Source organism: Rhinopithecus roxellana, chromosome 5, assembly GCF_007565055.1.
Source record: "Rhinopithecus roxellana isolate Shanxi Qingling chromosome 5, ASM756505v1, whole genome shotgun sequence".
NCBI lineage: Eukaryota > Metazoa > Chordata > Mammalia > Primates > Cercopithecidae > Rhinopithecus > Rhinopithecus roxellana.
This window is the reverse complement of record NC_044553.1, coordinates 109,844,107-109,872,090: the sequence shown is the minus strand read 5'-3', so window position 1 is coordinate 109,872,090 and position 27,984 is coordinate 109,844,107. Positions and strand designations below refer to the sequence as shown.

General features: G+C 40.5%; 1 protein-coding gene across 2 annotated transcripts in view; it reads left to right on the top strand.

The window, feature by feature from the left end:
- Nucleotides 1–27,984, top strand: part of ETFA (electron transfer flavoprotein subunit alpha) — a 112,202-nt gene that overhangs the window by 5,598 nt on the left and 78,620 nt on the right. Inside the window, exons 2-8 of one of the 2 annotated variants that reach the window (XM_010375725.1) lie at nucleotides 11,371–11,517; nucleotides 15,012–15,093; nucleotides 15,198–15,280; nucleotides 19,805–19,904; nucleotides 21,577–21,687; nucleotides 22,618–22,719; nucleotides 24,449–24,517. In XM_010375725.1, coding sequence (XP_010374027.1) covers nucleotides 11,371–11,517; nucleotides 15,012–15,093; nucleotides 15,198–15,280; nucleotides 19,805–19,904; nucleotides 21,577–21,687; nucleotides 22,618–22,719; nucleotides 24,449–24,517 — 694 coding nt within the window. The remainder of the gene's footprint in view (nucleotides 1–11,370; nucleotides 11,518–15,011; nucleotides 15,094–15,197; nucleotides 15,281–19,804; nucleotides 19,905–21,576; nucleotides 21,688–22,617; nucleotides 22,720–24,448; nucleotides 24,518–27,984) is intronic. The other variant, XM_010375726.1, reaches the window with a different exon arrangement.

Genomic DNA, 27,984 nt, shown 5'->3' with positions numbered 1-27,984 from the left:
GCAGAGGTATAGGTTAAAATCATTCTTACTACTTTAGGTTATGGGTGGGTTTGTAAGGGTAGAGCGTTAGATTCCAGCTTTTTTTCTTCTTCTGGCATCTGTGGTAGTTTATGTGAATATACAGTTCAAGTTACAGGAAGAACTCTAAAAAACTGAAAAGCAAAAACAATGTCAAAAATGAGGCTGACGCTGGGCACAGTGTCATGTGCCTGTAGTCACAGCTACTCAGGTGGCTGAGGCAGGAGGATCACTTGAGTCCAGGAGACCAGCCTGAGCAGCATTGGCAAGCAAGACCCAATCTCTAACACCCACCCCCACAAGGAAAAAAAAAAAAACTATTGAGGTTGAACAAGAGAAGGACCAAACTGTGTTCATTGGACTTAGCCATAAGGAAGTTTTTGGTGATTTTGGAAAGATTGGATTCAGTGTTGTGGAAGTAAAGCCAGTTTGGGTGAGTAATTGAAAAAATGGAAGGTGAGGTAATAGAGTAGGTGTCTGTGGAAATTATTTTCACGAAGTTTGGCTTTGAAAGGGTGCAGAGAGGGTGATAATCTCTTTAAATCCTGCCCACAAGAAGTATACTATCTCATAAAGGTCAGTCAACTTTATATGGGTATGTGGCTGGCATGAGAAAGAAAACTTCATATTTTACTATTTGCAACCAAGTCTAAACAGTATAGAGAACTTCTCTAAAAGCATGATGGGGTGTCTGTTTTAGTGATGTAACAGTTTATATACTGTTTAATTACCCTTATACATGTTTAGATTATTACATTATCAGTGAGGAAACAGTTGCTTTTTAGTTTTTGATAATTTTAAGAAAAGTTTTCATTTAGTTATTATTTATTGAGGGCCAGCTGTGTGCCAGAGAAGTAGATACTAAGTTCACAGTGGAGAACAAGACAGACCTAGTCTCTGCCCTTGTGATGCAAACAGATTGAGGAAGAAACACATTATTTTAAGTGTGGTCATTGTTACAGAACATAGAGGGTGTTTGGGAGAGGTTTTATATTGTTAGAGGACTGGAAAACACTGAAAGGATATCTGTGAAATTACGTTTGCACACTGAGGTGCCTTTTTTTTTTTTTCAGATGGAGTCTCTGTCGCCCAGGCTGGAGTGCAGTGGCGCCATCTTGGCTCACTGCAAGCTCCGCCTCCCGGGTTCACGCCATTCTCCTGCCTCAGCCTCCGGAGTAGCTGGGACCACAGGCGCCCGCCACCACACCCAGCTAATTTTTTTGTATTTTTAGTAGAGACAGGGTTTCACCGTGTTAGCCAGGATGGTCTCGATCTCCTGACCTCGTGATCTGCCCACCTCGGCCTCTCAAAGTGCTGGGATTACAAGCGTGAGCCACTGTGCCCGGCCCAGGATTTTCTTTAGATAAGAACATCACTTCATTTTTTAGTCTTGTCTAAAATCATTTATCATTGCTGTATTTTTTTTTACCCCAACTTTTTTTTTTTTTTTTTTTTTTTTTGAGGTAGAGTTTTACTCTCTTGCCTAGGCTGGAGTGCAGTGGTGTGATCTTGACTCACTGCAGCCTCAACCTTCTAGGTTTAAATGATCCTTCCATCTCAGCCTTCCAAGTAGCTGAGACTACAGGAATGCACCACCACATCTGGCTAATTTTTTAATTTTTATCTTTCATAGAAACAGGGTCTTACTATATTGTCCAGGCTGGTCTCAAACTTCTGGGCCAATTTTAGGTTTGCAGGGTATCTGTGCAGATTTATTATGAGTAAATCGTGTGTCTTGGGGGTTTGGTGTACAGATTATTTTGCCGCCCAGGTAATGAACATAGCACCCAATAGGTATTTTTTTTATTCTCACCCTGCTCCCACCCTCCACCCTCAAATAGGCCCAGGTATCTATTGTTCCCTTCTTTGTATTCATATGTACTCGATGTTTGGCTGCCACTTACAAGAGAGAACATTCCATATTTGGTTTTTCTGTTCCTGCATTAATTCACTTAGGATAATGGCCTCCAGCACCGTCCATGTTGCTCTAAAGGACATGATCTCATTCTTTTTAATGGCTGTGTAGTTCCATGGTGTGTATATACCACATTTTCTTTACTCAGTCCATCCCCTGCATGGGCATCTAGGTTGATTCCATGTCTTTGCTATTGTGAATAGTGCTGCCATGAACATATGCATGCATGTTTCTTTATGGTGGAATGGTTCATAATCCTTTGGGTATATACCCAATTATGGTATTACTGGGTTGAACGTTCTAAGTTCTTTGAGAAATCGCCACATTGCTTTCCACAGTGACTGAACTAATTTACATTCTCACCAGCAGTATATAAGTGTTCCCTTTTCTCTGCAACCTCGCCAACATCTGTTGTTTTTGAGTTTTAAATAATAGCCATTCTGACTGGTGTGAGATGTCTCATTGTGGTTTTTATTTGCATTTCTCTAATGATTAGTTATGTTGAGCATTTTTTTATGTGCTTATTGACCACATATGAGAAGTGTCTGTTGATGTCCATTGCCCATTTTTTAATAGGGTTGTTTTTTACTGTTGATTTAAGTTCCTTATAGATTCTGGTTATTAGACATTTGTCAGATGCATAGTTCGCAAATTTTTTTACCATTCTGTAGGTTGTCTGTTTACTTTGTTGATAGTTTAGTTTATTTTGCTGTGCAGAAGCTCTTTAGTTTAATTAGGTCTGTCTTGTAAATTTTTATTTTTGTTGCTATTGCTTTTGGAGTGTTCATCATGAAATCTTTGACAGGGCCTATGTCCAGAATGCCATTTCCTACATTTTCTTCTTGGATTTTAATAGTTCGAGGTCTTACATTTAAATTCTTTTTTTTTTTTTCCTGAGATGGAGTTTTGCTTTGTCTCCCAGCCTGGAGTGCAAGGGTGCAATCTCGGCTCACTGCAACCTCCGCCTCCTGGGTTCAAGCGATTCTCCTGCCTCAGCCTCCTGAGGAGCTGGGATTACAGGTGCCCGCCACCATGCCCAGCTAATTTTTGTATTTTTAGTAGAGACGATGGGGTTTCACCATGTTGACCACACTGATCTTGAACTCCTGACCTCAGGTGATCCACTTGCCTTGTGACCACACTGATCTTGAACTCCTGACCTCAGGTGATCCACTTGCCTTGGCCTTCCAAAGTGCTGGGATTACAGTCATGAGCCACCACACCTGGCAGAAGTTTTTTTTTTTTTTTTTAATTAGAGTTTAGCCTGTGTTGTAGTATACATTTGTAGTCCTAGCTACTCAGGAGGCTGAGGCAGGAGGATCCCTTGAGCCCAGGAGTTGGAGGCCAGCCTGGGCAACATAGCAAGACACTGTCTCTAAAAATAACATTTTTTGAAAATAGACTTTGTTTTTTAGAGCAGTTTTAGTTTCACAGCAAAATCCAGTGGAAAGTACAGAGAGTCCTCCTGGTCCACACACCCACAACCTCCTCCACTGTCAACATACAGCACCAGAGTTGTCCATTTGTTACAATTAATGAATTTACATTGACATCAGCATTGTCAAGAGTCCATAGTTTACATTAGGATTCGCTCTTTGTGTTGTACCTTCTATGAGTTTGGACAAATGTATAATGACCGGTATCTACCATTATTATATCATACAGAACAGTTTCACTGCCCCCACTCCTGCTCCCCCCAGAAAAAAACAAAAACAAAAGAACTCTATGCTTTGTTCTCCTAATCCCTGGCAGCCGCTGATCTTTTTCCTGTTTCTGTAGTTTTGCTTTTAGCAGAATGTCATATAGTTGGGATTAGACAGCATGTAGCCTTTTCAGACTGTTTTTTTTTCCACTAAGTAATATGCATTTAAGGTTCCTCCATGACTTTTTCATTGCTTTTTACTGCTGAATAAGATTCCATTGTATGAATATTTGTTCACCTACTGAAGGACATTTTGGTTGCTTCCAAGTTTTGGCAGTTATGGATAAAGCTGCTGTAGACATCTGGTTTTTGTGTGGACCTAAGTTTTCAACTCTTTTGGGTATGTACAAAGGAGTGCAGTCGCTGGATTGTATGGTAAGATTATGTTTAGTTTTGTAAGAAACTGCCAAACTGTCTTCCAAAGTGGCTGTACCAGTTTGCATTTTTACTAGCAATGAATGAGAGTTTGTGTTGTTCCACATCCTTACTAGCATTTGGTATTGTCAGTATTTTGGTTTTTTACCATTCTAATAAGTGTGTAGTGGTATCTCATTTTAATTTGCAGTTTCCTAGTGAGCATCTTTATGTTGAGCACCTTTTCATATGCTTTTTGGCCATTTTCTTTGGTGAGGTACCTGTTCAGATCCTTTCCCCTTGTTTAAATCGGGTTGTTCATTTCTTATGTTGAGTTTTAAGGGTTCTTTATATATTTTAGATAAGTCTTTTATCAGATATGTCTTTTGCACATATTTTGTTCCAGTCTATGGCTTGTCTTCTCATTCTTTTGATGAAGAGTGTTTTCTTGTTTTTTTTTATTTGGTTTGAGATGGAGTGTCTGTCACCTAGGCTGGAGTACAGTGATGCGATCTCAGCTCACTGCAACATCTGCCTCCAGGGTTCAAATGATTCTTGTGCCTGAGCCTCCCGAGTAGCTGGGACTATGGCGTGTGCCACCATGCCCAGCTAATTTTCGTATTTTTAGGAGAAATGAGGTTTCACTCTGCTAGCCAGGCTGGTCTGGAACTCCTGACCTCAGGTAATCCACCAGCCTTGGCCTCCCAAATTGCTGGGATTACAGGCGTGAGCCACTGCTCCTGGCCAATGAAGAGTTCTATAAAAACAATATTCAGTTCACTTATTGGGAGTCAGCTCTGTGCTGGTTACTAGAGTCAAGGGTTATAGAGGTAAGAAATATCAGACATTGCGGCCGGGCGTGGTGGCTAATGCCTGTAATCCCAGCACTTTGGGAGGCCGAGGCAGGTGGATCATGAGGTGAGGAGGTCGAGACCATCCTGGCTAACATGATGAAACCCCGTCTCTACTAAAAATACAAAAAAATTAGCCGGGCATGGTGGCGGGCGCTTGTAATCCCAGCTTCTCGGGAGGCTGAGGCAGGAGAATGGCGTGAACCTGGGAGGCAGAGCTTGCAGTGAGCCCAGATCACGCCACTGCACTCCAGCCTGGGCGATAAACCCAGACTCTGCCTCAAAAAGAAAAAAAATATATATATCAGACGTTACTCCTGTACTCAGTATCAAAGGGGGACGACAAGACAATCAGGTGAATATAATCAGGTGTGATAAGTGCTGTAATAAAGGCAATTACAGGGTACCATGTTGGTGCTAGCAAAGCTAACTAGTCCGAGATGGTCCAAAGAAAGCTTTTAAGTGTAGCTAACATTTATTGAAGATTTAATATGTTCCAGGCATCATTCCAAGAGCTTTACATTTATTAATTTTACCCTCACAACAACTGTATGAGATATTAATATTATCATCATCTCCATTTTACAGTCAGAGAACTGAGGTACTGAGAAGTTATGGTGGACGTGGGATTCAAACCTGGGCAACGTGGCTGGCTTCAGAGCCTGTACCCTTTACCACTGCAACTGTACTAATGCTTTTTGGAGGAATTGACCTTCCAGCAGAAAACCTAAGGATGATTAATTGGAATTTAGTAGGGTAACAGGGAAAGAGGTCCACTAGGCAGAGGGAGCAATGTGTGGGAAGACTGGAAGTCTGAGAGAGCAGGGCAAGTTCAAGTATCTGAAAATTAGGAATAAATGGAGTGAGGGATATATGGTTAGGGAGGTAGATCAGGCCATAAAATAAACGCATGGTAAACCAACCTAAGGAGTCTAGTTTACCATATCCAGAGGAGGCAGGAAGCAACAGTTGTGTTTTAAGCGGGGGAGAGTAACATGTTAGATTTGTGTCATGGAAAGATCACTGGGAGAAATGGATTGGTAGGAAGCAGAATTGTAGGTTAGAAAAGCTGGGGTGGGAGACTGTGTGGGATAATAGAGGAGAAGGATAATGGCCTGCACCAGAATATTGGCATTGACGATGGAGAGAAGTGAATGGATTTATGAGTAGCTCTCTTTAAAAGGAAGAATTGTTATGACTTGAGTGGTTGGTTAGATGTAAGTTTGAGAGAAAACCCAGAGATGATTCTCTGATCACGGTTTGGGCAGCTTGAAGTCTGGAGAAGTAGCAGTATAGGGGCTGGAGGAACAGAGGGAAAACATGAGTTAAGGTTTAAATTTGCTGAGATGGAAAGTGATGAGACAGGCAAGTTAAGCACTTAGATATACAGATGTAACCTTATTATAAGTCTAGCACTTAGGAAAGAGATTTGAACCCCATTTGAGATTTATGTATATAAAATATTTGAGCCATTCTTTTTTTTTTTTTTTTTTGAGACGGAGTCTCGCTCTGTCGCCCAGGCTGGAGTGCAGTGGCCGGATCTCAGCTCACTGCAAGCTCCGCCTCCCGGGTTTACGCCATTCTCTCGCCTCAGCCTCCCGAGTAGCTGGGACTACAGGCGCCCGCCATCTCGCCCGGCTAATTTTTTGTATTTTTTTTAGTAGAAACGGGGTTTCACCGTGTTAGCCAGGATGGTCTCGATCTCCTGACCTCGTGATCCGCCCGTCTCGGCCTCCCAAAGTGCTGGGATTACAGGCTTGAGCCACCGCGCCCGGCTGAGCCATTCTTATATAGGGGTGAAGTTAAGCCATGGAAGGCAGAAGGGAGTAGTCAGTAACTTCAAACATTGCTGAGATAACAAGTAAGGTGAAGCCTGAAAAGAGTTTGTTGGTAATTTGGGTGAGGGCAGAAACCAGATGCAAGTAATTGAGGAGTGAATGAGAGTGGGGAATTAGAGAAGTTAGAGTGGAATGTGGGGTTGTGGCTTTTTAGCAGGATTGTTGTGAATGGGGAGAGGCTCAATCATGTTTAAGTGTTGATGAGAAGGAACCAGGGTAAAGGGAGAAGCTGGAGACATGACTGGGAAGTGCAGATTACAGAAAGTCTCTGAGTAGATGCGAGAGAGTGGAATCTAGATCCCAGATGAAGAGATTAGACCCGGGAGAAAGGATCCACAGCGGCTTCCATTGTGATAGGGCAAGGACAGGAATTTCTATGTTGAGTATCAGGAAAGGAAATCAGGTCCACCCTGATGGCTTCAGCTGTCATTATGCAGTAGGAAGTGAGGCTGCCTTCTAAGATTAGGGGGCAGAATGTGTTGGCTGTTTAAGAAACATCAGGAGGCAGGCATGGTGGCTCATGCCTGTAATCCCAGCACTTTGGGAGGCCAAGGTGGGAGGATCGTATGAGCCAAGGAGTTCAAGACCAGCCCGGGCAACATAGCAAGACCCTGTCTCTACAAAAAATAAATAATTGACTGGACATGGTGGCATGTACCTGTGGTCCCAGTGACTTGGGAGGCTGAAATGGGAAGAACGCTTGAGCCTGGGAGTCTGAAGCTGTAGAGAGCTATGATTGTGCCACTGTACTCAAGACTGGGTAACAGAGGGAGACCTTGTTTCTAAAAAAGAAAAAAAGAAGACAAACATCAGGAGAGGATATTTAAAATCATTGCTGCGGAGGGTGAGAGTGCCAACAAGGAAGTTGTGGTAGCATTGCTAGGCAGTTTAGAGAGCGCAGGTGAGGCTGGTGGCTAAGAATTTATGGGTGGCATGGGCCTGCATAGTTAATTTTTATTTAAATAGCAGTGTTTGAAGAGGTTGAGATTCCTTTTGAGGCAATTACCTCATTAAGTATTTCAATAGTTATCTTTAAATGTTTTAAGAATTTGGCTCCTTTTCCTCTCATAACTATTGTTAAAAGAGGATCGATCCTAAAGTGTAGAGAGGCAATGGGTTATCAAATAATAAAATGAAAATTTGTTCCCTTTAAAACCTTTTCAATACTGGACATGCATTTTTTTTTTTTTTACTCTTTAGTCATCTTCCATACTACTCTTCTACTTAAAATAGGATTTTAGAGTTATAGAATTTTTAGAGTAGGGAAAGAGGTCTTTTGAGATCATATTTTTCTTTCTGACAATGCTATTTTTTTCTTTTTTAAGCATGAGAATGTTTGCCAAGTGAAATCTTACAGGAATGACCCATGTATAAAACAGCTAAAAATGGTGGTGATTTGATGTGTGCTGGTAATTAGGAACTCAAACTCTGGAGTCAGACTACCTGGACTTAGAATAACCTGACTCTGCTTCCTACCTGTGTAGCTGCTAAGCTCCAGTTTCCTCATCTGTGAAGTTGGAGTAATACTAGTACCTCCATCATAGACTTTGTAGGAATTTTAAATAAGATACTATGTATAAAACTGCTTAGTACAGTGCTCCATCAATGTTAGTTTGGTTAATCTGGTTAAAGCAAAGTTGGGTAGGGGGTTATTCTAGCAGCTGTAGATGCCTAGTCCCTACCTTATCCCATGTGGTGGCTCCTGAGATGGCTTCCTAGAACCTTATATAGATGCAGTTTGAAAATCTCTAACCTTGGCTGGGCGCGGTGGCTCAATCTGTAATCCCTGGACTTTGGGAGGCTGAGGCAGGCAGATCATTTGAGGTCAGGAGTTCAAGGCCAGCCTGGCCAACATGGTGAAACTCTCTACTAAAAATGCAAAAATTAGCTGGGTGTCATAGTGCATGCCTGTAATCCCAGCTACCTGGCAGGCTGAAGCAGGAGAAACGCTCGAACGCTGGAGGGAGAGGTTGCAGTGAGTCAAGAGCACGCCACTGCACTCTGGCCTGGGCAACAGAGCGAGAATCTCTCAAAAAAAAAAAAAAAAAAAAAATCTCTAATCTGATTCATCCTCCTAAATTTGCAGATGGGCTTTAGATTGTAGAATAACATTTTAAAGGTTCTGGCCAATTTCTTCTGCTCTAGTTCCACACAACCATTATTGCTGAATTAGCCACATAACCATGCCTAGAGGCTATAGCTTCCCTCTAGGTGGTATCTGAGAAATGGAATGTAAAACATTGAATTAGAAGGAAGTTTAATATTTTAAAAATTATAAAGGAGTCAATAAAATAGAGTACGTTTATGATGTATATAATGCTTAGTAAAAATTGATCAGATAGATGGACTGAGTGAGTGCGTTCTTAAATATATTCTTTTGTTGTTTATGCTTATAAATCTAATTTTGATAAATCTTTTAAAAAGTATATAATCTCCAGTTGGAAGTTCTAAAAGCTTGATAGTTCCTTAGGATAACTACTTAGTTTATCTTATGATAGAACTATAATTTACAGCAAGTGTGGGCCTTCTGCCACCAAATCTTAGATTTATTCTTCAAATGGTGATGGAAATCTCAATTTTTATAGCAAATGATGTGTGAAACATAATCAAAAATATGATGTTGGATATATATTGGTAATAAATAGCTTGTTACTGGCAATTCTTGTGAAATGTGATTTAAATAATAAATTTATTATTTTTTATTTTTAATTAATTTTATTTAATTATTTAATTAATTTATTACCCAAAGTAATAACTTACTTTGGGTCTTAATTACAAAATCCTTTCCAAAATATGGTGCTCTTCCAGTGAAAAAAGAAGAGGTACCATATAATTAATTCTGCAGATATTCATTGGAAAAGAAATATTGTATTTGATTCTGGGGATGCAAAATACAAACAGGTATGGTATTTACTTTCTTTTTTTTTTGAGACAGAGTCTCGCTCTGTCGCCCAGGCTGGAGTGCAGTGGCCGGATCTCATCTCACTGCAAGCTCCACCTCCCGGGTTTACGCCATTCTCCTGCCTCTGCCTCCTGGGTAGCTGGGACTACAGGCGCCTGCCACCTCGCCCGGCTAGTTTTTTGTATTTTTTAGTAGAGGCGGGGTTTCACCGTGTTAGCCAGGATGGTCTCGATCTCCTGACCTCGTGATCCACCCGTCTCGGCCTTCCAAAGTGCTGGGATTACAGGCTTGAGCCACTGCACCCGTCCGGTATTTGCTTTCTAAGAACTTTCATTTCATTCCAGGAATTGTCCTGACTTCCCTTCAATTCACACTCTCCTTTTAAGTTTCCAACTCTGGGTAAATTTCATGCTATGCTTTCTTCACTCCAACTCCAGAGCTTAAGGTTATTGCTGAGTTAAGCCACACAACCACGCCATTTGATCCACAGTTCCTCTTTTTCTCACTTTTCTTTGCCATTTTCCACAAGAATAGTTCCAGTATTTTATTTTTTCCTCATGCCTATGGTGCCATTCCTCATCTTTTCACATGATAGGAACACCTGAACTTCCTTCCTTTCTTCCCCACTTGACTCTGCTTCATGATCTGTAGCCTTCAACATTTTGGATTTCTTCATTATTTGAAAAACTGTTCTATTTTATAATTGTATGTGAGCAAGTCTAATTTCCTGTGAAATATTTGAGCACAGGGACCATTCTTGTTCATCTCTGTGTTCCTTGTGTTTGAAATTATTTCACATGACCATGAGTGATTGGTGGTTTCTTGATCGTCTGCATTAGATAGGGCTGGATATTGGTTGGTTCCAGTATACTGTCTGCAAGCTTCCTTTTTTGAATCCAGAAGCATATTTGAACAGTCAAAACCTGGCAAAATTGCTATTTAGTGTCATATTTTAAAAACACATTTCCATTATTTTGGTACTGAATGCATTTTGACTGAAGCAATAGGGATCAACTTTTGTGACTGATTTCAAACCTATTATTTCTGATTATACTGTACTCCTGTACTGTAGGAGTACAGTATGTATGTAACCGAATGTAATTGGTAGTAGAATTTGACCAGTTCCTAGTTAGGTAGTTAATATGTTCTAAGAAATTTACATTTATTTATATAGTAGTTTCTTATCAGATGTAGATAGTGGGAAAGTTGTTTTGAAGTAATTAAACATTTTTCCTAACAATAGAAGGCTAATTTGCGTTTTATTTTTATTAGATAAGAATATTAGTAGGCCATGTGCGATGGCTTACGCCTGTAATTCCAGCACTTTGGGAGCCTGAGGCAGGCGGATCACGAGGTCAGGAGATGGAGACCATCCTGGCTAACACAGTGAAACCCTGTCTCTACTGAAAGTACAAAAACAAAATTAGCTGATGTGTTGGTGGGCGCCTGTAGTCCCAGCTACTCGGGAGGCTGAAGCAGGAAAATGACATGAACCTGGGAGGCGGAGCTTGCAGTGAGCCATCATCGCGCCACTGCACTCCAGCCTGGGTGACAGAGCAAGAGTCCGTCTCAAAAAAAAAAAAGAAAAGAAAAAAAGAATATTAGTAGTACAGTGGTAGACACAAATAGCTAGATTTTCGATATTGAACAAGTATTTTATAAATAAATTTATAGAACAATATTGTGTACAGAATAGTTTTCTTTAAAACTTACATGCTTAACAATTAGAGTAAAAAAAACCTGTGATAACATTCTTTACCTTTTTTTTTTCTCCTTTTTTCTCTTTTTAGGCCTCATTGCTACGATTTCAGAGTACCCTGGTAATAGCTGAGCATGCAAATGATTCCCTAGCACCCATTACTTTAAATACTATTACTGCAGCCACACGCCTTGGAGGTGAAGTGTCCTGCTTAGTAGCTGGAACGAAATGTGACAAGGTGAGAAATTTTTAAGGTCAGCCATAGCAAATATAATCTCCATCAAGAGACAGGAAAAGATGACAACAGAGAATTACGTTGAGGACTGTAACCCAAACTGGTCTCTAATCCTCATTAAATGGCCAGTGTCACAGCCATTACTATGTGTGAAAAAGGAACTAAAAGATTTCCTCACTAAGTATTTTATCTTTTGAAATGAGGTAGAATACTTGATTTAGTTCCACTGGCACCATCATGTGCCATCAGGTACCAAGTAGAATGATAATATTTGAGTCCCCTTAGAGGTTAATAGCTGATCTCTTTTTTGTGTTGATGAATATACTTGCTAATTGCTTCTAATTCCTGAAAGTGGTAAATCTGGACAATGTATTATGGATGTTAATTTTTAATTGGTAGAAGAATTTGAATGTTAAGTACTATTCTTTCCAAACTCTAGCTGGTACTAAAAGATGTTCTTGGTTTTTGTTGTTGTTGTTGTTGTTATTGTTGTTGTTATTGTTGAAATCAGATGATAACAGCTTGGGACACTAACCCTCTAGAAAGGTGCTAGGATATGATTTGCAGGGTCTGTGCCACTGAGCTGCAATGTAGATGAGTGCTTCAATTAAGCTTACATAGCTTGAGCCACCAGTTCCCTCTCACATGGTATAGGAGTTGCTGAGCGTGTAGTTGGGGGCTTAAACTTCATAGAGGAATAAATCTGAAGGGAGTATGTTTTGAGGATTTTGTGTTTTATTAAATAAATGATGCTGGCCGGGCATGGTGGCTTATGCCTGTAATCTCAGGACTTTGGGAGGCTGAGGTGGGTGGATCACTTGAGGTCAGGTGTTTGAGACCAGCCTGGGCAACGTGGTGAAACCCTGTCTCTACTAAAAATATGAAAATTAGTGGTGCGTGCCTGTAGTCCCAGCTACTTGGAAGGCTGAGGCACGAGAACCACTTGAACCTGGGTGGCAGAGGTTGCAATAAGCATAGATTGTACCACTGCACTCCAGCCTGGGTGACAAAGTGAGACTGTCTCAAAAAATATATTAAAAATAACAATAATTCAGAGCATGTAAGAATGCAGGTTCATACTGCTGGTGTTGCTTCTAATTTTTTACGTGAAATTGATATCTTAAAAGAACATATGGCCGGGCGCGGTGGCTCAAGCCTGTAATCCCAGCACTTTGGGAGGCCGAGACGGGCGGATCACGAGGTCAGGAGATCGAGACCATCCTGGCTAACACGGTGAAACCCCGTCTCTACTAAAAATACAAAAACTAGCCGGGCGAGGCGGCGGGCGCCTGTAGTCCCAGCTACTCGGGAGGCTGAGGCAGGAGAATGGCGTGAACCCGGGAGGCGGAGCTTGCAGTGAGATGGCCACTGCACTCCAGCCCGGGCGACAGAGCGAGACTCCGCCTCAAAAAAAAAAAAAAAAAAAAAAAAAGAACATATTATGGTGGGTTTATGTTTAGTTATGTGGGTTTCTTTACCCAATTCCTGCTAACAACTATAGAATCTTACATAGTTGATACAGCCACAATGTGTGATGTGTGATGGCTAAGCTATCTATTTGTATGTATGTATTAGCCACAGTATATGATGGCTAAGCCATCTTTTTGGTTTCCCTGTTTTTGGATATGTAGGAATTTGTGATTTGTTGTTTGTTTTGCTGTGATTTAAAATAATTATTGTAATGTTACTGTAAAAATACTTTGATACTTTATACTACTTTGAGAAGAATCAAAATAGAAATCATCTTCTGTACTCAGTTACAATCCTAACCTGTCATGTTCTAATTTTAAAGAAAACAACCAGTACCCGTATGAAGAGATCATTAATAGAGTTCAGCTTTATAGCATTTTATTCAGCTATTTGTCATAAACAGCAAGTTATTCTTCTGTATAATGCCAGCAGTTTTTGCCAGTAAAAACAAGAGAGTTTCAATGGGAAAATTCTGCCCCATTTTCTATCCCATGCTGCTATGCAGCTACATTGCAATTAACTGAGTTTCTTAATTGGGAATTCTCTTAAAGTTTGAGAAGCTAAATTCTGCTGCATCCATAATAAAGGGCCTCTGTAGTACAAAATGGTATGCCGGTGAACACTTGGTTTAGCAGAGGTATTTTTGCAGTGCGTCCTTTCTTCAGTGAATATTGTTGCAAGCTAACAGTTCATATGAGGGTAGCAGAAGGCACAGCCTTTTAATCCTACTCATCAGTGAATCAATGAATCAGTTTGGAGGTAAACAAGGGGACAGAAGACGATAGTGTGACTGATATGACTTAGCTAAAGTGGAAACCAGCCATGATGTAATAAAGATACTTAAAAAGGGGAAATCTAATTGCCTTCTGAATATAGAAAATCTGAATGATCACAAAGCTTTCTCAGAACCCCATTCTGATTCCAAACAGGAAAAATGAAAAATTAAAATAGGAAATATTTTGCTTTGTCATAGATAAATATGTGTATGTGGGCAGGAACTCAGAGGTTGACAATGCGATGTTACTGAGAGAACTTCATTTTCACCATTTCCAGGATATTGAACTTACACTTGGATTGAACCAAAAGTAAAAAGCACAATTTATAACTAAATTTGAATAAAGAGCCATGTTGATTTTGGTTTGTCAATTAGCACTTTTCTTTTTCAAGGCAGGAATTTTTGTTGAAATGCTTGGTAGTTGGACAGTGTAAGGTCAGTCAGTAGTAAGATCTATTGGCATTAGATTTTCTTTGTTAAGGAATGTATTTTAATTTATTTTTTTTTTTTGAGGTGGAGTCTCGCTCTGTCGCCCAGGCTGGAGTGCAGTGACCGGATCTCAGCTCACTGCAAGCTCCGCCTCCCGGGTTTACGCCATTCTCCTGCCTCAGCCTCCCGAGTAGCTGGGACTGCAGGCGCCCGCCACCTCACCCGGCTAGCTTTTTGTATTTTTTAGTAGAGACGGGGTTTCACCGTATTAGCCAGGATGGTCTCGATCTCCTGACCTCGTGATCTGCCCATCTCGGCCTCCCAAAGTGCTGGGATTACAGGCTTGAGCCACCGCGCCCGGCCCTTAATATTTAAATTCTTTTTTTTTGTTTGTTTGTTTGAGACGGAGTTTCACTCTTTTGGCCAGTCTGGAGTAAAGTGGTGTGATCTTGGCTCACTGTAACCTCTGCCTCCTGGGTTCAAGTGATTCTTTTGCCTCAGTCAACCAAGTAGCTGGGATTACAGGCACCCGCCACCATGCCTAACTAATTTTTGTATTTTTAGTAGAGATGAGGTTTCACCATGTTGGCCAGGCTGGTCTCAAACTCCTGACTCCAGTGATCCGCCTGCCTCAGCCTCTCAAAGTGCTGGGTGTACAGGCTTGAGCCAGAATATATTTTAGTTCTTAACTGGCCCTTTTGCTGATAAGAATAATTTTTACAGTTGGCCATTAAGATTTTATGATCTGTTGATATTTATAGTGATGGCTTTATTTGTATATTTCTGATAGATGGATAATTAGGAACTTATCTTTTAATCACAGGTGGCACAAGATCTCTGTAAAGTAGCAGGCATAGCAAAAGTTCTGGTGGCTCAGCATGATGCGTACAGAGGCCTACTTCCAGGTGAGGTTTTCCAGTGGAAAAAAATGTCATGTGTAAATTATGCTTGAATATATGATTATGAAAGTATTCCAAAATGTTTTTTATCAAATGTGTTTAATTCTCAGAGGAACTGACACCATTGATTTTGGCAACTCAGAAGCAGTTCAATTACACACACATCTGTGCTGGAGCATCTGCCTTCGGAAAGGTGAGAAGGTTGAGAATGTGGAATCTGATGTCACTGCTTGAAGGGGTTAGATTTCATTGTGCTGAAAGTGCGCAACAGACTGTTTATATAGCCAATCTGGATTTATCTGAATTGATGTGGTCGTTTTGCTAAAATTTATTCTTTCAAGATTTTGTCAAAATTTTCTATTAAAAAACTACCATTTCCAGGTTTTCAAATTAAGTTGTGGAGAAAACTCTAATTAGGCTATTATTTTAAAATTTTCTGCATTTAAAAGTAATGATGAATTCTGCTTGCATGTGAGAGAGAGCGAGTGAGCAAACGAACAAGAGTCATTTGTATTAGTAGCCCATTTTAAGAGATGGTTTATTTGGGTGGCTGATGGATATCTAGAAAAGCCAAATTTTATCTACATGGGGAATTTGGAAAGGGCTGTGTGGTGGTTGAAGACATTCTTAAGGTAAAGAAAGCTGTAATCTGATCATGTGCATTATGATGTGTCTGAAGAATGAGTGTGTTACCAGATGGGTAGCGGTCTACATAAAGTTAAAAATGGGGGGAGGAGTGTAATGGGAGCCTAAGAAAAGGAATTTGTCGTGGATTTTTCTTGCTCTCTGTGGCCGTGAGTGTTATCTTAGCTCTCTTTTCTTTTATTCCATTCTTAATAAGGTGTCATTTTTAGTCTTTATTTTTACTTTTTTTTTTTTTGTTTTGAGTTGGTGTCTTACTTTGTCGCCCAGGCTGGAGTGCAGCAGCATGATTTCAGCTCACTGCAACCTCCATCTCCTGGATTCAAGCCATTCTCCTGCCTCAGCCTCCCGTAGCTGGGATTATGGGTGTGTGCCACTATACCTGGCTAATTTTTGTGTTTAGTAGAGACAGGGTTTCGCCGTGTTGAACAGGGTGGTCTGACCTCACGTGATCTGCCTGCCTCAGCCTCGCTCTGTTGCCCAGACTGGAGTGCAGTGGCACGATTGTAGCTCAACATACCCTCCAGCTTGTGGGCTCAAACGATCCTCCTATCCTAGCCTTCTGAGTAGCTAGGACTACAGGTACATGCCACCATGCCCGGCTAATTTTTAAATTTTTTGTATAAATGTAGTCTCCCTATGTTGTTCAGGCTGGTGTTAAACTCCTGGCCTCTAGTCATCCTCTCATTTCAACCTCCCAAAGTGCTAGGATTACAGACATGAGCCCCTGTGCTTAGCCTATTTTTACTTTTAAAAATTGTGAAATAAGTTATACACAAATACATCCTTATTAGGAAGAATGCATGTAGTACAGCAGTGTGCAGAGCAAGGTGTCAAAGTCCTGCTTTCTTATTCCCAGCTCACCCTCCGCTCTTTAGGAGTATAGCTGTTAACAATTGTACATTGTTTTAGGCCTCCTTCTGTGGATTTTTAAATTACAGTACATATACAGCTATATATTTTTTACTTCTAAAATGGAATAATATGGCATGAATTGTTTTGTGACTAGTAGCTTTTACTTGAGAGTATGACTTGGGCAGGGTGCGGTGGCTGACACCTGTAATCCCAGCACTTTGGGAGGATTGTCTGAGCCCAGGAGTTCTAGACCAAACTGGGCAATACAGTGAGACCTCATCTCTACAAAAAAAAAAAAAAAAAAAAAAAAAAGAAAAGAAAAATAAATAAATAAATAAATAAATAAATTAGCTGAGTATGGAGGTGCATGCCTGTGGTCCCAGCTGCTTGGGAGGCTAAGGTGGGAGAATTGCTTGAGCCCAGAAGGTTGAGGCTGCAATAAGCTGAGATCACACTGCTGCACTCTAGCCTGTGCTCCAGGGTGACAGAGCAACACCATCTCAAAAGAAAAAAAAAAAAGTATGACTTTGGCTCAAAATGTTTCTCTCTTTTTTATGGCTGCATAAGATTCCATATTTAGTTAAGGACAGTTAACTTGTTTCCAGTTTTTTGCATTTATATACTTTGCTGCAAGAAAACATGCTCATGGGTGTATCTGTGTACACATCGGCTGGAATTTATTTACGTTAGAGTTCTAGAAGTGAAATCACTGAGTCAAATGCTATGTGGTTTAAAAAATTTGATATCTATTTCTTAATTGCCAACACTTGGTAGTATACATTTTAACATTTTTCCCCCAGTCTGATGGGTGAAAAAATTTTTGTGTGGACCATTCTGTCTCTGAGAGTTGTGATTGTATATTGGATGATTTAAATAATTTCATGAGCCTTGAGTTTCCTTCTATGATGACAGTTCACCTAACAGATTGTTAGACCATGAAAGGGTGTTTGTCATTAGCTAGATTTTAGTACTCTGGCCGTGATTGCTATGTTGTGACAGATGGGAGTTTTGAGAATAAGGGTCACATAATAGTAGCTGGTCATGCGGCCTGTAAATGGGTTTTGAATGAGAAACGTCTATCAGAAGAAGCCAAACAATTTGCCGTATGATAGTCCTTCACCAGCTGTGGTTTTGAGATAACACACTTTTATACTTGTCTACTAGAATTTTAAAATGTCATTTGTATGCACAAAAAGAACTCAATTATTGCTTCTCCTTCCCAGAAACCATGCAGGCAGCCTGTTGGATGGGATATATTTTTAATAGGATAGATATTTGTGTACCATCCACCCTCAGAACATTTAGATGGAAGACCAGATTCAGGAAAACATACTTTTAAGTACCATGGTAAAATTTCTTGAAGATATGTTAAGAGATAATGAAAATACAAAAGACATTAAATTTTGAGCAATTTAGAAATTTCTAAAACTTTAAAAAGAGGCAAAGTCTGCATAACATAAAATTTGTAAGATAATCTGTTCAGCCAAGTAACTATTCCAGTAATAATTCCTGAACAGTTAAAGAAGGTGGTTCAGGAGGAGGATTACTTACTGAAGCTAACTTTAAATACTGACAAATCTGGGTTTTAAACCAGATTAAGTAGGTGCTTCAGGATGGGCATGGTGGCTCATGCCTGTAATCCCAGCACTTTGAGAGGCCAAGGCAGGAGGATCAGTTGCGGCCAGGAATTCGAGACCAGCCTGGACAACAAAGCAAGACCCCGTCTCTACAGAAAAAAAACAAAACATAAACAAAAAAAATGAGCTAGGTGCGGTAGCATGCGCCTGTAGTCCCAGCTACTCAGGAGGCCGAGGCAGAATAATCTCTTGAACCCAGGAGTTCAAGGTTACAGTGAGCTATGATCACACCACTGCAACTTCAGCCTGGGTGACAAAATGAGACCCTGTTTCCAAAAAAAAAAAAAAAAAAAGAAGAAGTAACTGGGACTTGGGGAACTGTGACTTTCCCAAGGGTTCCTGCTACTAAGGACAAAGTTAGCACATGCATCTATTTCAGTACAAGCACAAGAACACACCTTTAATTTATTTTTGTTGCTTTTTAAATACGTACTACACAGACTGTTCTTCAGGTTAGTGTTATTTTTCTTTTTTCTTTTTCTTTTGAGGCAGAGTCTCGCTCTGTCACCCAGGCTGGAGTGCAGTGGTACGATCTCAGCTCACTGTAACCTCCGTCTCCCAGGTTCAAGCAATTCTCATTCTCATGCCTCAGTCTCCTGAGTGGCTGGGACTACAGGCATACACCACCATCCCCAGCTAATTTTTTGTATTTTTAGTAGAGATGGTGTTTCACCATGTTGGCTACATTGGTCTCAAACTCCTGGCCTCCTGGTCTCAAACTCAGCCTCCCAAAGTGCTGGGGTTACAGGCATCAGCCACTGTACCTGGCCTTATTATTTTTTTGTGCAATATCAATTTAAACAAAAGGTAAAATATCTGCTTTGAATGTTTTTATATACATTAAGTTAATATATACGAGCATAATCTTTTTCAGTATTTGAGAATTTTACCACTCTTCTAAATTTGTTCTATCTTTTCTTATCTAAATTCAATAGTCCACAACTGTCACACTTGGTAATTGATGTTTATTAAAGTAAATTTCATATGTCATAATTCAATATGTTGCATTAAGGTGGCTTAATACTTTGAAACTCATATGACTCTTAATGTAGTTAGAGTCATGGTAGGTACTCAATCTCAAAGCCTATTTAAAAAGCTGTACTTGGGCTGGGCATGGTGGCTCAAGCCTGTAATCCCAGCACTTTGGGAGGCCGAGACGGGTGGATCACGAGGTCAGGAGATCGAGACCATCCTGGCTAACACGGTGAAACCCCGTCTCTACTAAAAAAAATACAAAAAACTAGCCGGGCGTGGTGGCAGGCACCTGTAGTCCCAGCTACTCGGGAGGCTGAGGCAGGAGAATGGCGTAAACCCGGGAGGCGGAGCTTGCAGTGAGCTGAGATCCGGCCACTGCACTCCAGCCTGGGTGACAGAGCGAGACTCCGTCTCAAAAAACAAAAACAAAAAAAAACAAAAACAAAAAAAGCTGTACTTGAAGTTGTATATCCAAAGGTGCACATGAAATATAAAATATTTGAATTAAAATTTCTATAGAATATGCATTTAAAAATGTGTCATTACTGATTATGTATAGTCATCCATCACTGTGTATGTGTGTAACTCACTGCTTGTTTTGCTTTTAGAACCTTTTGCCCAGAGTAGCAGCCAAACTTGAGGTTGCCCCAATTTCTGACATCATTGCAATCAAGTCACCTGACACATTTGTGAGAACTATTTATGCAGGTGAGTACTCAAGATAATTAATCAACATGTTAAATTTTAGTGAAAAGCATAAATTAATCTTGAAGGTAAATTTTAAATCAAGCCATACAATTGCTTTAAGTGGACCATCTTAAAGGTTTCTGAGGAAAATTTTAGTCTAGAATTGCTGGTGGCCCTTAACATGGCATTCTCTTTGATGGATCTCAAGCACAGTGATTTCCTGCCTGTTTATTGAGTTTGTAGAGTGATATTTTCCTAGTGGTCAATAAAAATTAGATTCACTATTTAATATATTTTGTAAGTGGTACCTGGAAAAGCAAAACTGTAAAAAAATAGTATTCTCTTTTTTTTTTTTTTTGAGGCGGAGTCTCGCTCTGTCGCCCGGACTGGAGTGCAGTGACCAGATCTCAGCTCACTGCAAGCTCCGCCTCCCGGGTTTTCGCCATTCTCCTGCCTCAGCCTCCTGAGTAGCTGGGACTACAGGCGCCCGCCACCTCGCCTGGCTAGTTTTTGTATTTTTAGTAGAGACGGGGTTTCACCGTGTTAGCCAGGATGGTCTCAATCTCCTGACCTCGTGATCCGCCCGTCTCGGCCTCCCAAAGTGCTGGGATTACAGGCTTGAGCCACCACGCCCGGCCAAAAATAGTGTTCTAAATCTTTGCTTCTTCTACTTCATTTCCATCAGCATTAAAAAATTCATTTTAGCCAGCTGCAGTGGCTCGTGCCTATAATCCCAGCACTTTGGCAGGCTGAGGTGGGAGGATTACTTGAACTCAGGAGTTCGAGGCTATCCTGGGCAACATAATAAGACCCCATCTCAAAAAATAAATAAATAAATAAAAAATTAGGCATGGTGGCATGTGCCCGTAGTCATAGATACTTGGGAGGCTGAGGTGGGAGGATTGCTTGAGCCAGAAGGTCAGGGCCATAGTGAGTTGTAATCTTGCCACAGCACTCCAGCCTGGGCAACAGAGCAAGACCCTGTCTCAAGAAAAAAAGAAAATAAATTCATTTCAGTGTCTCTTCAGTTGATTGATCTTTTGCTTAGCAAACTGTTCTCTAGTGGGGTTGGAGAAGGCAGTGAACTCTTCGTTTTTTTTCTGATTAAAGTTATGTATTTCACTATAAATGGCTATTTCTCAAATTAGACTTTTCATCTTCCATAATGTTTGTGGGAAAAAATTTTGTCATGGTTTAGGTTACTGTTAATGTGATAGCTAATCCAGAGTGTCTCAAATCCTCTTATAATCTTGGTACATCCATACCTGTTCTTTATGACCTGTTGTGTTTTCAAGATATTCCTCCTTCAGCATGCATAGTAGCTACATTCTTATTAAGTTGTTGCAGCTCATAGTTTTGAGTTACTGATTGTATTGTTTTTGGAGAAGGAAGCTTTGTTCATATTCCTTTTAGGGGTGTAATGTACCTCTTAGTGTGGATGCCTGTTCCAGTTTCTTCCTTCTAGGCATGGTAGTACCTGTCCTGCTTTTAAAGACATCCAGGGTTATACAAATGTCTACTGATATGTTTCTTCACTGTTACGGTCCACTTTTTCCTATACTTATTAGAGTTAGAAGACAACTGGTCAAGAGTTATTTCTTGCCTTGTCTATGAAGTAAATTCCAAGCATCAAAGGAATGCTAGTTTTGTTGCCTTTTGTTGTTGCTTTTAAGAAATAGATTGTATGTTTCAGGAAATGCTCTATGTACAGTGAAGTGTGATGAGAAAGTGAAAGTGTTTTCTGTCCGTGGAACATCTTTTGAAGCTGCAGCAACAAGTGGCGGTAGTGCCAGTTCAGAAAAGGGTGAGTGTTCATTTGGAGTTTTTTGGTTTTTCTTTTTTTTTTTTTTTGAGACGGAGTCTCGCTCTGTCGCCCGGGCTGGAGTGCAGTGGCCGGATCTCAGCTCACTGCAAGCTCCGCCTCCCGGGTTTACGCCATTCTCCTGCCTCAGCCTCCCGAGTAGCTGGGACTACAGGCGCCCGCCACCTCACCCGGCTAGTTTTTTGTATTTTTTAGTAGAGACGGGGTTTCACCATGTTAGCCAGGATGGTCTCGATCTTCTGACCTCGTGATCCGCCCGTCTCGGCCTCCCAAAGCGCTGGGATTACAGGCTTGAGCCACCGCGCCCGGCCAGTTTTTCTTATTTTTTTAATTCATAGAGTGTATTATAATGAGAGATTACCTCTGCTTACATTTCTAATGCATAGTATTTGAAAGTTCAATTTAAATGATATTCCCAAGCTTATATAAAAATAATAAATATATATAACTTGCATCTTTTTTCACATTATCTTTGGTACTAGGATAGTTGCTTTGGTAGATCAAGGGAGTGGGAGACAGGATCTATTAAGATTAAGCTTTTTTACTCTTGTCGCTGTTTCCTATTATATTTGGGTGATTCAATATAACAGAAGAATGTAACAGTAAACATGTGGAGGGTGTTACACTTTAACATGTATAGTGTCTCATTTGAACCTCATAGAAAGAAAGTTATTCCATATTCAGACTCAGAGAATTAAATGATTTCTCGAGTCATACAACTAATGTGGCAAAGACTGGAATCTAGTCTCCTTAAGTCTTTCCATCGTCAGAGAGAATTAATTAGGAGCACTGAAAATTCACATTAATTAAATTTCATGGAATTATATACTTGTGTGTTTCTCTTGAAAATAATTATTGTTATAGAACTTGAAATCATAGTCGTTGTTTTATTATATGTGTTAATGTATGCAGCATCAAGTACTTCACCAGTGGAAATATCAGAGTGGCTTGACCAGAAATTAACAAAAAGTGATCGGCCAGAGCTAACAGGTGCCAAAGTGGTGGTATCTGGTGGTAAGTGAAATATTAATCTTAAAAGATGTAAACTTAAAGTACTTCGATTTTTTTTTTTTTTTTTTTTTTTTTTTAGTATTTATTTTAGAGGTACACAAATCTTTTTCATATATAAGAAGTTGGGAAGTTTTGGGTATTATTCCCATTTAACCAATTAGGAAAATGAAATTATGAGCATAGTACACAGTTTGGGGTTTCTGTTGCACACCTATTCACTGGCACCAGGGGGAGCATGGTGTAAATCTCATCTCCATAGCTTTGTCACTTGGTACCGTCTTACTGATGCACTTCCATGTATTCTGCAGAGTATGGTTGGCTTCTGAATTATAGATAGAACTGGCTGGAATTTCAGGGCCATCTTGTGTGTAATTCCTACCCTTCTTTCCACTTGGAAAGATTTCCAGAGTTGTCCATGTCTTTGTGTATAACTCTTTAAAAGTTTCTTAATATTTAATATCAAAACTGTTAATATTGCATAAGACATGCTTATTTTTGTACATCATGCCCCTTGTCTTTAAGAACAATGATCTTTTTTATGGCCCACTGACTAACTTTTTGAAAAAATAAGGACTGCTATGCTTTTTAAATCCTTGCAAATTAAACATTCCACAAAATAAGCTTTCAGACAGCCTTCTATTGCAAGTGGCATTGAGAAAAAATCATTTAATATTTTGAAGTGATATATCTGACTTGTTTTTTCTTTTCTTTTTTTCTTTTTGAGATGGAGTTTTGCTCTTGTTGCCTAGGCTGGAGTGCAGTGGCACAATTTCAGCTCACCGCCACCTCCTGGGTTGAAGCAATTCTCCTGCCTCACCCTCCCAAGTAGCTGGGATTACAGGCATGCGCCACTAAGCCTGGCACGGTGACTCACACCTGTAATCTCAGCACTTTCAGAGGCTGAGGTGGGTGGATCACCTGAGGTCAGGAGTTCGAGACCAGCCTGGCCAACATAGTGAAACCTCGTCTGTACTAAAAATACAAAAAATTAGCTGGGCATGGTGGTGGATGCCTGTAGTCCCAGCTACTTGGGAGGGTGAGGCAGGAGAATTGCTTGAACCTGGGAGGCTGAGATTGCAGTGAGCCGAGATCATGCCATTGCATTCCAGCCTGGGCAACAAGAGTGAAACTCCGTCTAAGTAATAATAATAATAATAATAATAATTTCGTATTTTATACAGCAAAAAGCACCAGGCCCTGACTTGTTTATTCACTTATTTATTCAATAAATGTATATTGGTTATCTGTTCTATGACAAGCTTATTGCCAGGTGCTGGAGAAACAGATGAAAAGGCAGAATGCTCTTCCTCTCGAGTTTAAAGTCCTTGAAATGACTCCCATTCAAATAATAACTTTATGCAGTCATTCAGAGAAATTTATTGAACATCTATTATATGTAGAGTTTTGCTAAATATTGCACATATGGCAGTGACCAAGATAGATATAGATCCTGAAATTATAGAGTTTTTATTCTAGTGGGAAAAAAAACTCATATTAATTACATAATTAGTTAACTAGTTAATTATAGTAGTGTTGAATCCTTTATAGAAGTGTAGGAGTGTGATAGGAGAGGTCAGAAAAGGTTTTATAGAGGAGGTGACATGCTTAATATGGCAGTTACATAATATGAAAATTTACTCCAGTATATAAAATAGCAAAATTATTCTAGAATGAGTTTGATGTTTGCCTAATTTTTTTGTTTTTTTGTTTTTTTTTCATCTTTTTAAATGAGGTCGAGGCTTGAAGAGTGGCGAGAACTTTAAGTTGTTATATGACTTAGCAGATCAACTACATGCTGCAGGTAAAGTTATTTTCCTTAGTAGAAAGATATTCCCTCTTTGTTGGAAATATTTTTTCTTCATTATTTCCTTTTTGTATAAGTCTTTCAACCCTACAAATTATTTTACTTTCCGGATTTTTCAGTTTTTCTCTTTGAACCAGTTTTTCTTAAGCCTCCAAGTAAATGGTATATAACATTCAGTGAGGAGAAGGCCTCCTACTATCCCTTATATTTGCCTGATCTTAGTAGGTTTTTTTCTTCACTTTAAAAATAATGAAATGGGCCAGGCACAGTAATGCTCATCTGTAATCCTACCACTTTAGGAGGCTGAGGCAGGAGCATTGCTTGAACCCAGGAATTTGAGACCAGCCCTAGCAATGTAGTGAGACCCCATCTCTACAAAATTTAAAAATTAGCCAGGCATATTGGTGTGTGCTTGTAGTCCCAGGTACTTGGGAGGCTAAGGTGGGAGGATTGCTTGAGCTTGAGAGGGAGAGGCAGCAGTGCACTGGTTGTGCCACTACATTCCAGCCTGGGTAACAGAGTGAGATCCTGTCTCAAAAATAATAATAAAAGACAAAATAATGAAATGTTAGTTTCAGTGCCAACTTCAGATTCAGGAACACCCTGGTTTTTCATCTTTTTTTGGTGGTCTTAATCTTATACAAATAGAAATACGTTTAAAGCTTTTAAGTTCGTAGTTAAAAATTTAAAACTGGAGTTAACCATTTATAGGTAAGGTAGAACCTGTTGCTAAAAGTGCATTGATGAGTGGCCGGGCGCGGTGGCTCAAGCCTGTAATCCCAGCGCTTTGGGAGGCCGAGACGGGCGGATCACGAGGTCAGAAGATCGAGACCATCCTGGCTAACATGGTGAAACCCCGTCTCTACTAAAAAATACAAAAAACTAGCCGGGTGAGGTGGCGGGCGCCTGTAGTCCCAGCTACTCGGGAGGCTGAGGCAGGAGAATGGCGTAAACCCGGGAGGCGGAGCTTGCAGTGAGCTGAGATCCGGCCACTGCACTCCAGCCCGGGCGACAGAGCGAGACTCCGTCTCAAAAAAAAAAAAAAAAAAAAAAAAGTGCATTGATGAGAAGAGAGTGATTTTTTTGAAAAACCAAAAAAATTTAAGCCAGGCGTGGTAGCATGTGTCTGTAATCCCAGATACTTGGGAGGCTAAGTTAGGAGGATTGCTTGAGCCTAAGAGTTTGAGACCAGCCTAGGCAACATAATTGAGACCCTGTTTTGAAAAAAAATCTTTTTAAAGACATTTGATTATTTTTGAATTATACAATCACTACGATGAATATATGTTAAAATGTCCCAATTCTATCATCTCACTATCCTTTTAAGAATTTTTACATATAACTTTCCAGGGTTTTCCTGTAACTTTCTGTGGTTTTCTGTGCATTTCTATTACATAACCCAAATTTCTATTACATGTACCCATAGAAACAGTAATAGTTTTGTCAGAATAAAGGCATTATATAGACACTGTATAATCAGATGGTAGTACTTCAGGGTTTATTTTCATTCATTCTTTCTTTGAACAAGTATTTATCAAGTGTCTGCCATATTCCAGGTACTATTTTAGGTGCTATTAGTTTATTTTGGCTACAGTAATAAGTTACTACAAACTTGGTAGCTTAAAGCAACAAAGTTTTTCTCTCACAGCTTTGGAGGCCAGAGGTGTGTTGAAGTGTTAACAGGGGCCATACTCCCTCTGGGGGCTCTAGGAGATAATCTGTTATTTTCCTCTTCCAGCTTCTGGTGGGTACTCTGATATTCCTGGGCTTGTGGCCACATCACTACAACTTCTGCCTCTGTCTTCGTATCATATTCTCTGTGGGACTGCATTCAGTCTCCTTCTGTGTCCCTCTTATAAGGATACATGCCGGGCGCAGTGCCTCATGCCTGTAATCCCAGCACTTTGGGAGGCCAAGGTGGGCGGATCACCTGAGGTCCAGAGTTCGAGATTAGCCTGGCCAACATGGTGAAACCCCGTCTGTACCAAAAATATAAAAATTAGTTTGGTGTGGCGGTACACACCTGTAATCCCAGCTACTTGTGAGGCTGAGGCAGGAGAATTCCTTGAACCCAGAAGGCGGAGGTTACAGTGAGCTGAGATTGTGCCACTGTACTCCAGCCTGGGTAACAGAGCGGGACTCCGTCTCAAAAACAAAAAAGATACGTGTAATGGCATTTAGGGCCCACGTAGATAATCCAGGATAAACTCCCTCTCAAGATCCTTAGCTTTATATCATATCTGCTGCCACGTAGGTAATATTCACAGGTTCTGGGGATTAGGACGTGAATATATCTTTGGAGGGGCCATTTTCTTGCCTACTACAGACACTAACACAGTAAATTAGTAAATAATATAATATGGGCCAGGTGTGGTGGCTTACTCCTGTAGTCACCTGAGGTCAGGAGTTTGAGACCAGCCTGGCCAACATGGAGAAACCCCGTCTCTACTAAAAGATACAAAACTTAGCTGGGCATGGTGGTGCGTGCCTATAGTCCCAGCTGCTTGGGAGACTAAGGCAGGAGAAACGCTTGAACCTGGGAGGCAGAGGTTGCAGTGAGCAGAAATCATGTCACTGCACCCCAGCCTGGGCAACAGGGCGAGACTCTGTCTCAAAAAAAAGAAAAAAAAGAGGGTCGTAAGTGTTAGGGAGACTAATAGAATGGGTAATGGGGGTGAGAATTGGAGGGCAAGATTGAAGTTTAAAATAAGGTAGCCAGATTTGGCCTTAATGAGAAAGAGACATTTGGCTTGGTGTGGTGGCTCGTGCCTGGAATCCCAGCAGTTTAGGAGGCCAAGATGGGTGGATCAGTTGAGACCAGGAGTTCAAGACCAGTTTGGCCCACATGGTGAAACCCCACCTCTACTAAAAATACAAAAATTAGCTAGGTGAGCAGATTACTTGAGGTCAGGAGTTCAAGACCAGCCTGGCCCACATGTTGAAACCCCACCTCTACTAAATACAAAAATTAGCTGGGTGTGGTGGCACACACCTGTAGTCTTGGCTACTCAGGTGGCTGAGGTGGGAGGATCGCTTGAACTGTGAGGTGGAGGTTGCAGTGAGCTAAGATTGTGCCACTGCACTCTGGCCTGGGTGACAGAGACACTCTAAAAAAAAAAAAAAAAAAAAAAAAAGGAGACACCTGAACAAAGGTTTGAAGGAGGTGAGGAAGCGACCCATGAGGAGATCTAGGGGAGAGTGCTCCAGACCAGAGCAACCAGTAAAGTGCAGAGAGCCTGTCTAAGGCAGGAACACATCTGGCCTATTTGACGAATAGGAAGAAGGCCAATGTTGGAATGGAAAGTGCAAAAGAGAGAGTAGTAAGAGATAAAACTGGGAGGCAACACGAGACAGATCGCACAGGGCCTTATAGGACATTATAAAGAGATTACTTTTCTCTGAATGAAATGGGGAGCCATTTCAAGGTTTGAGCAGAAGAATGACATGATCTAACACATTTTTAA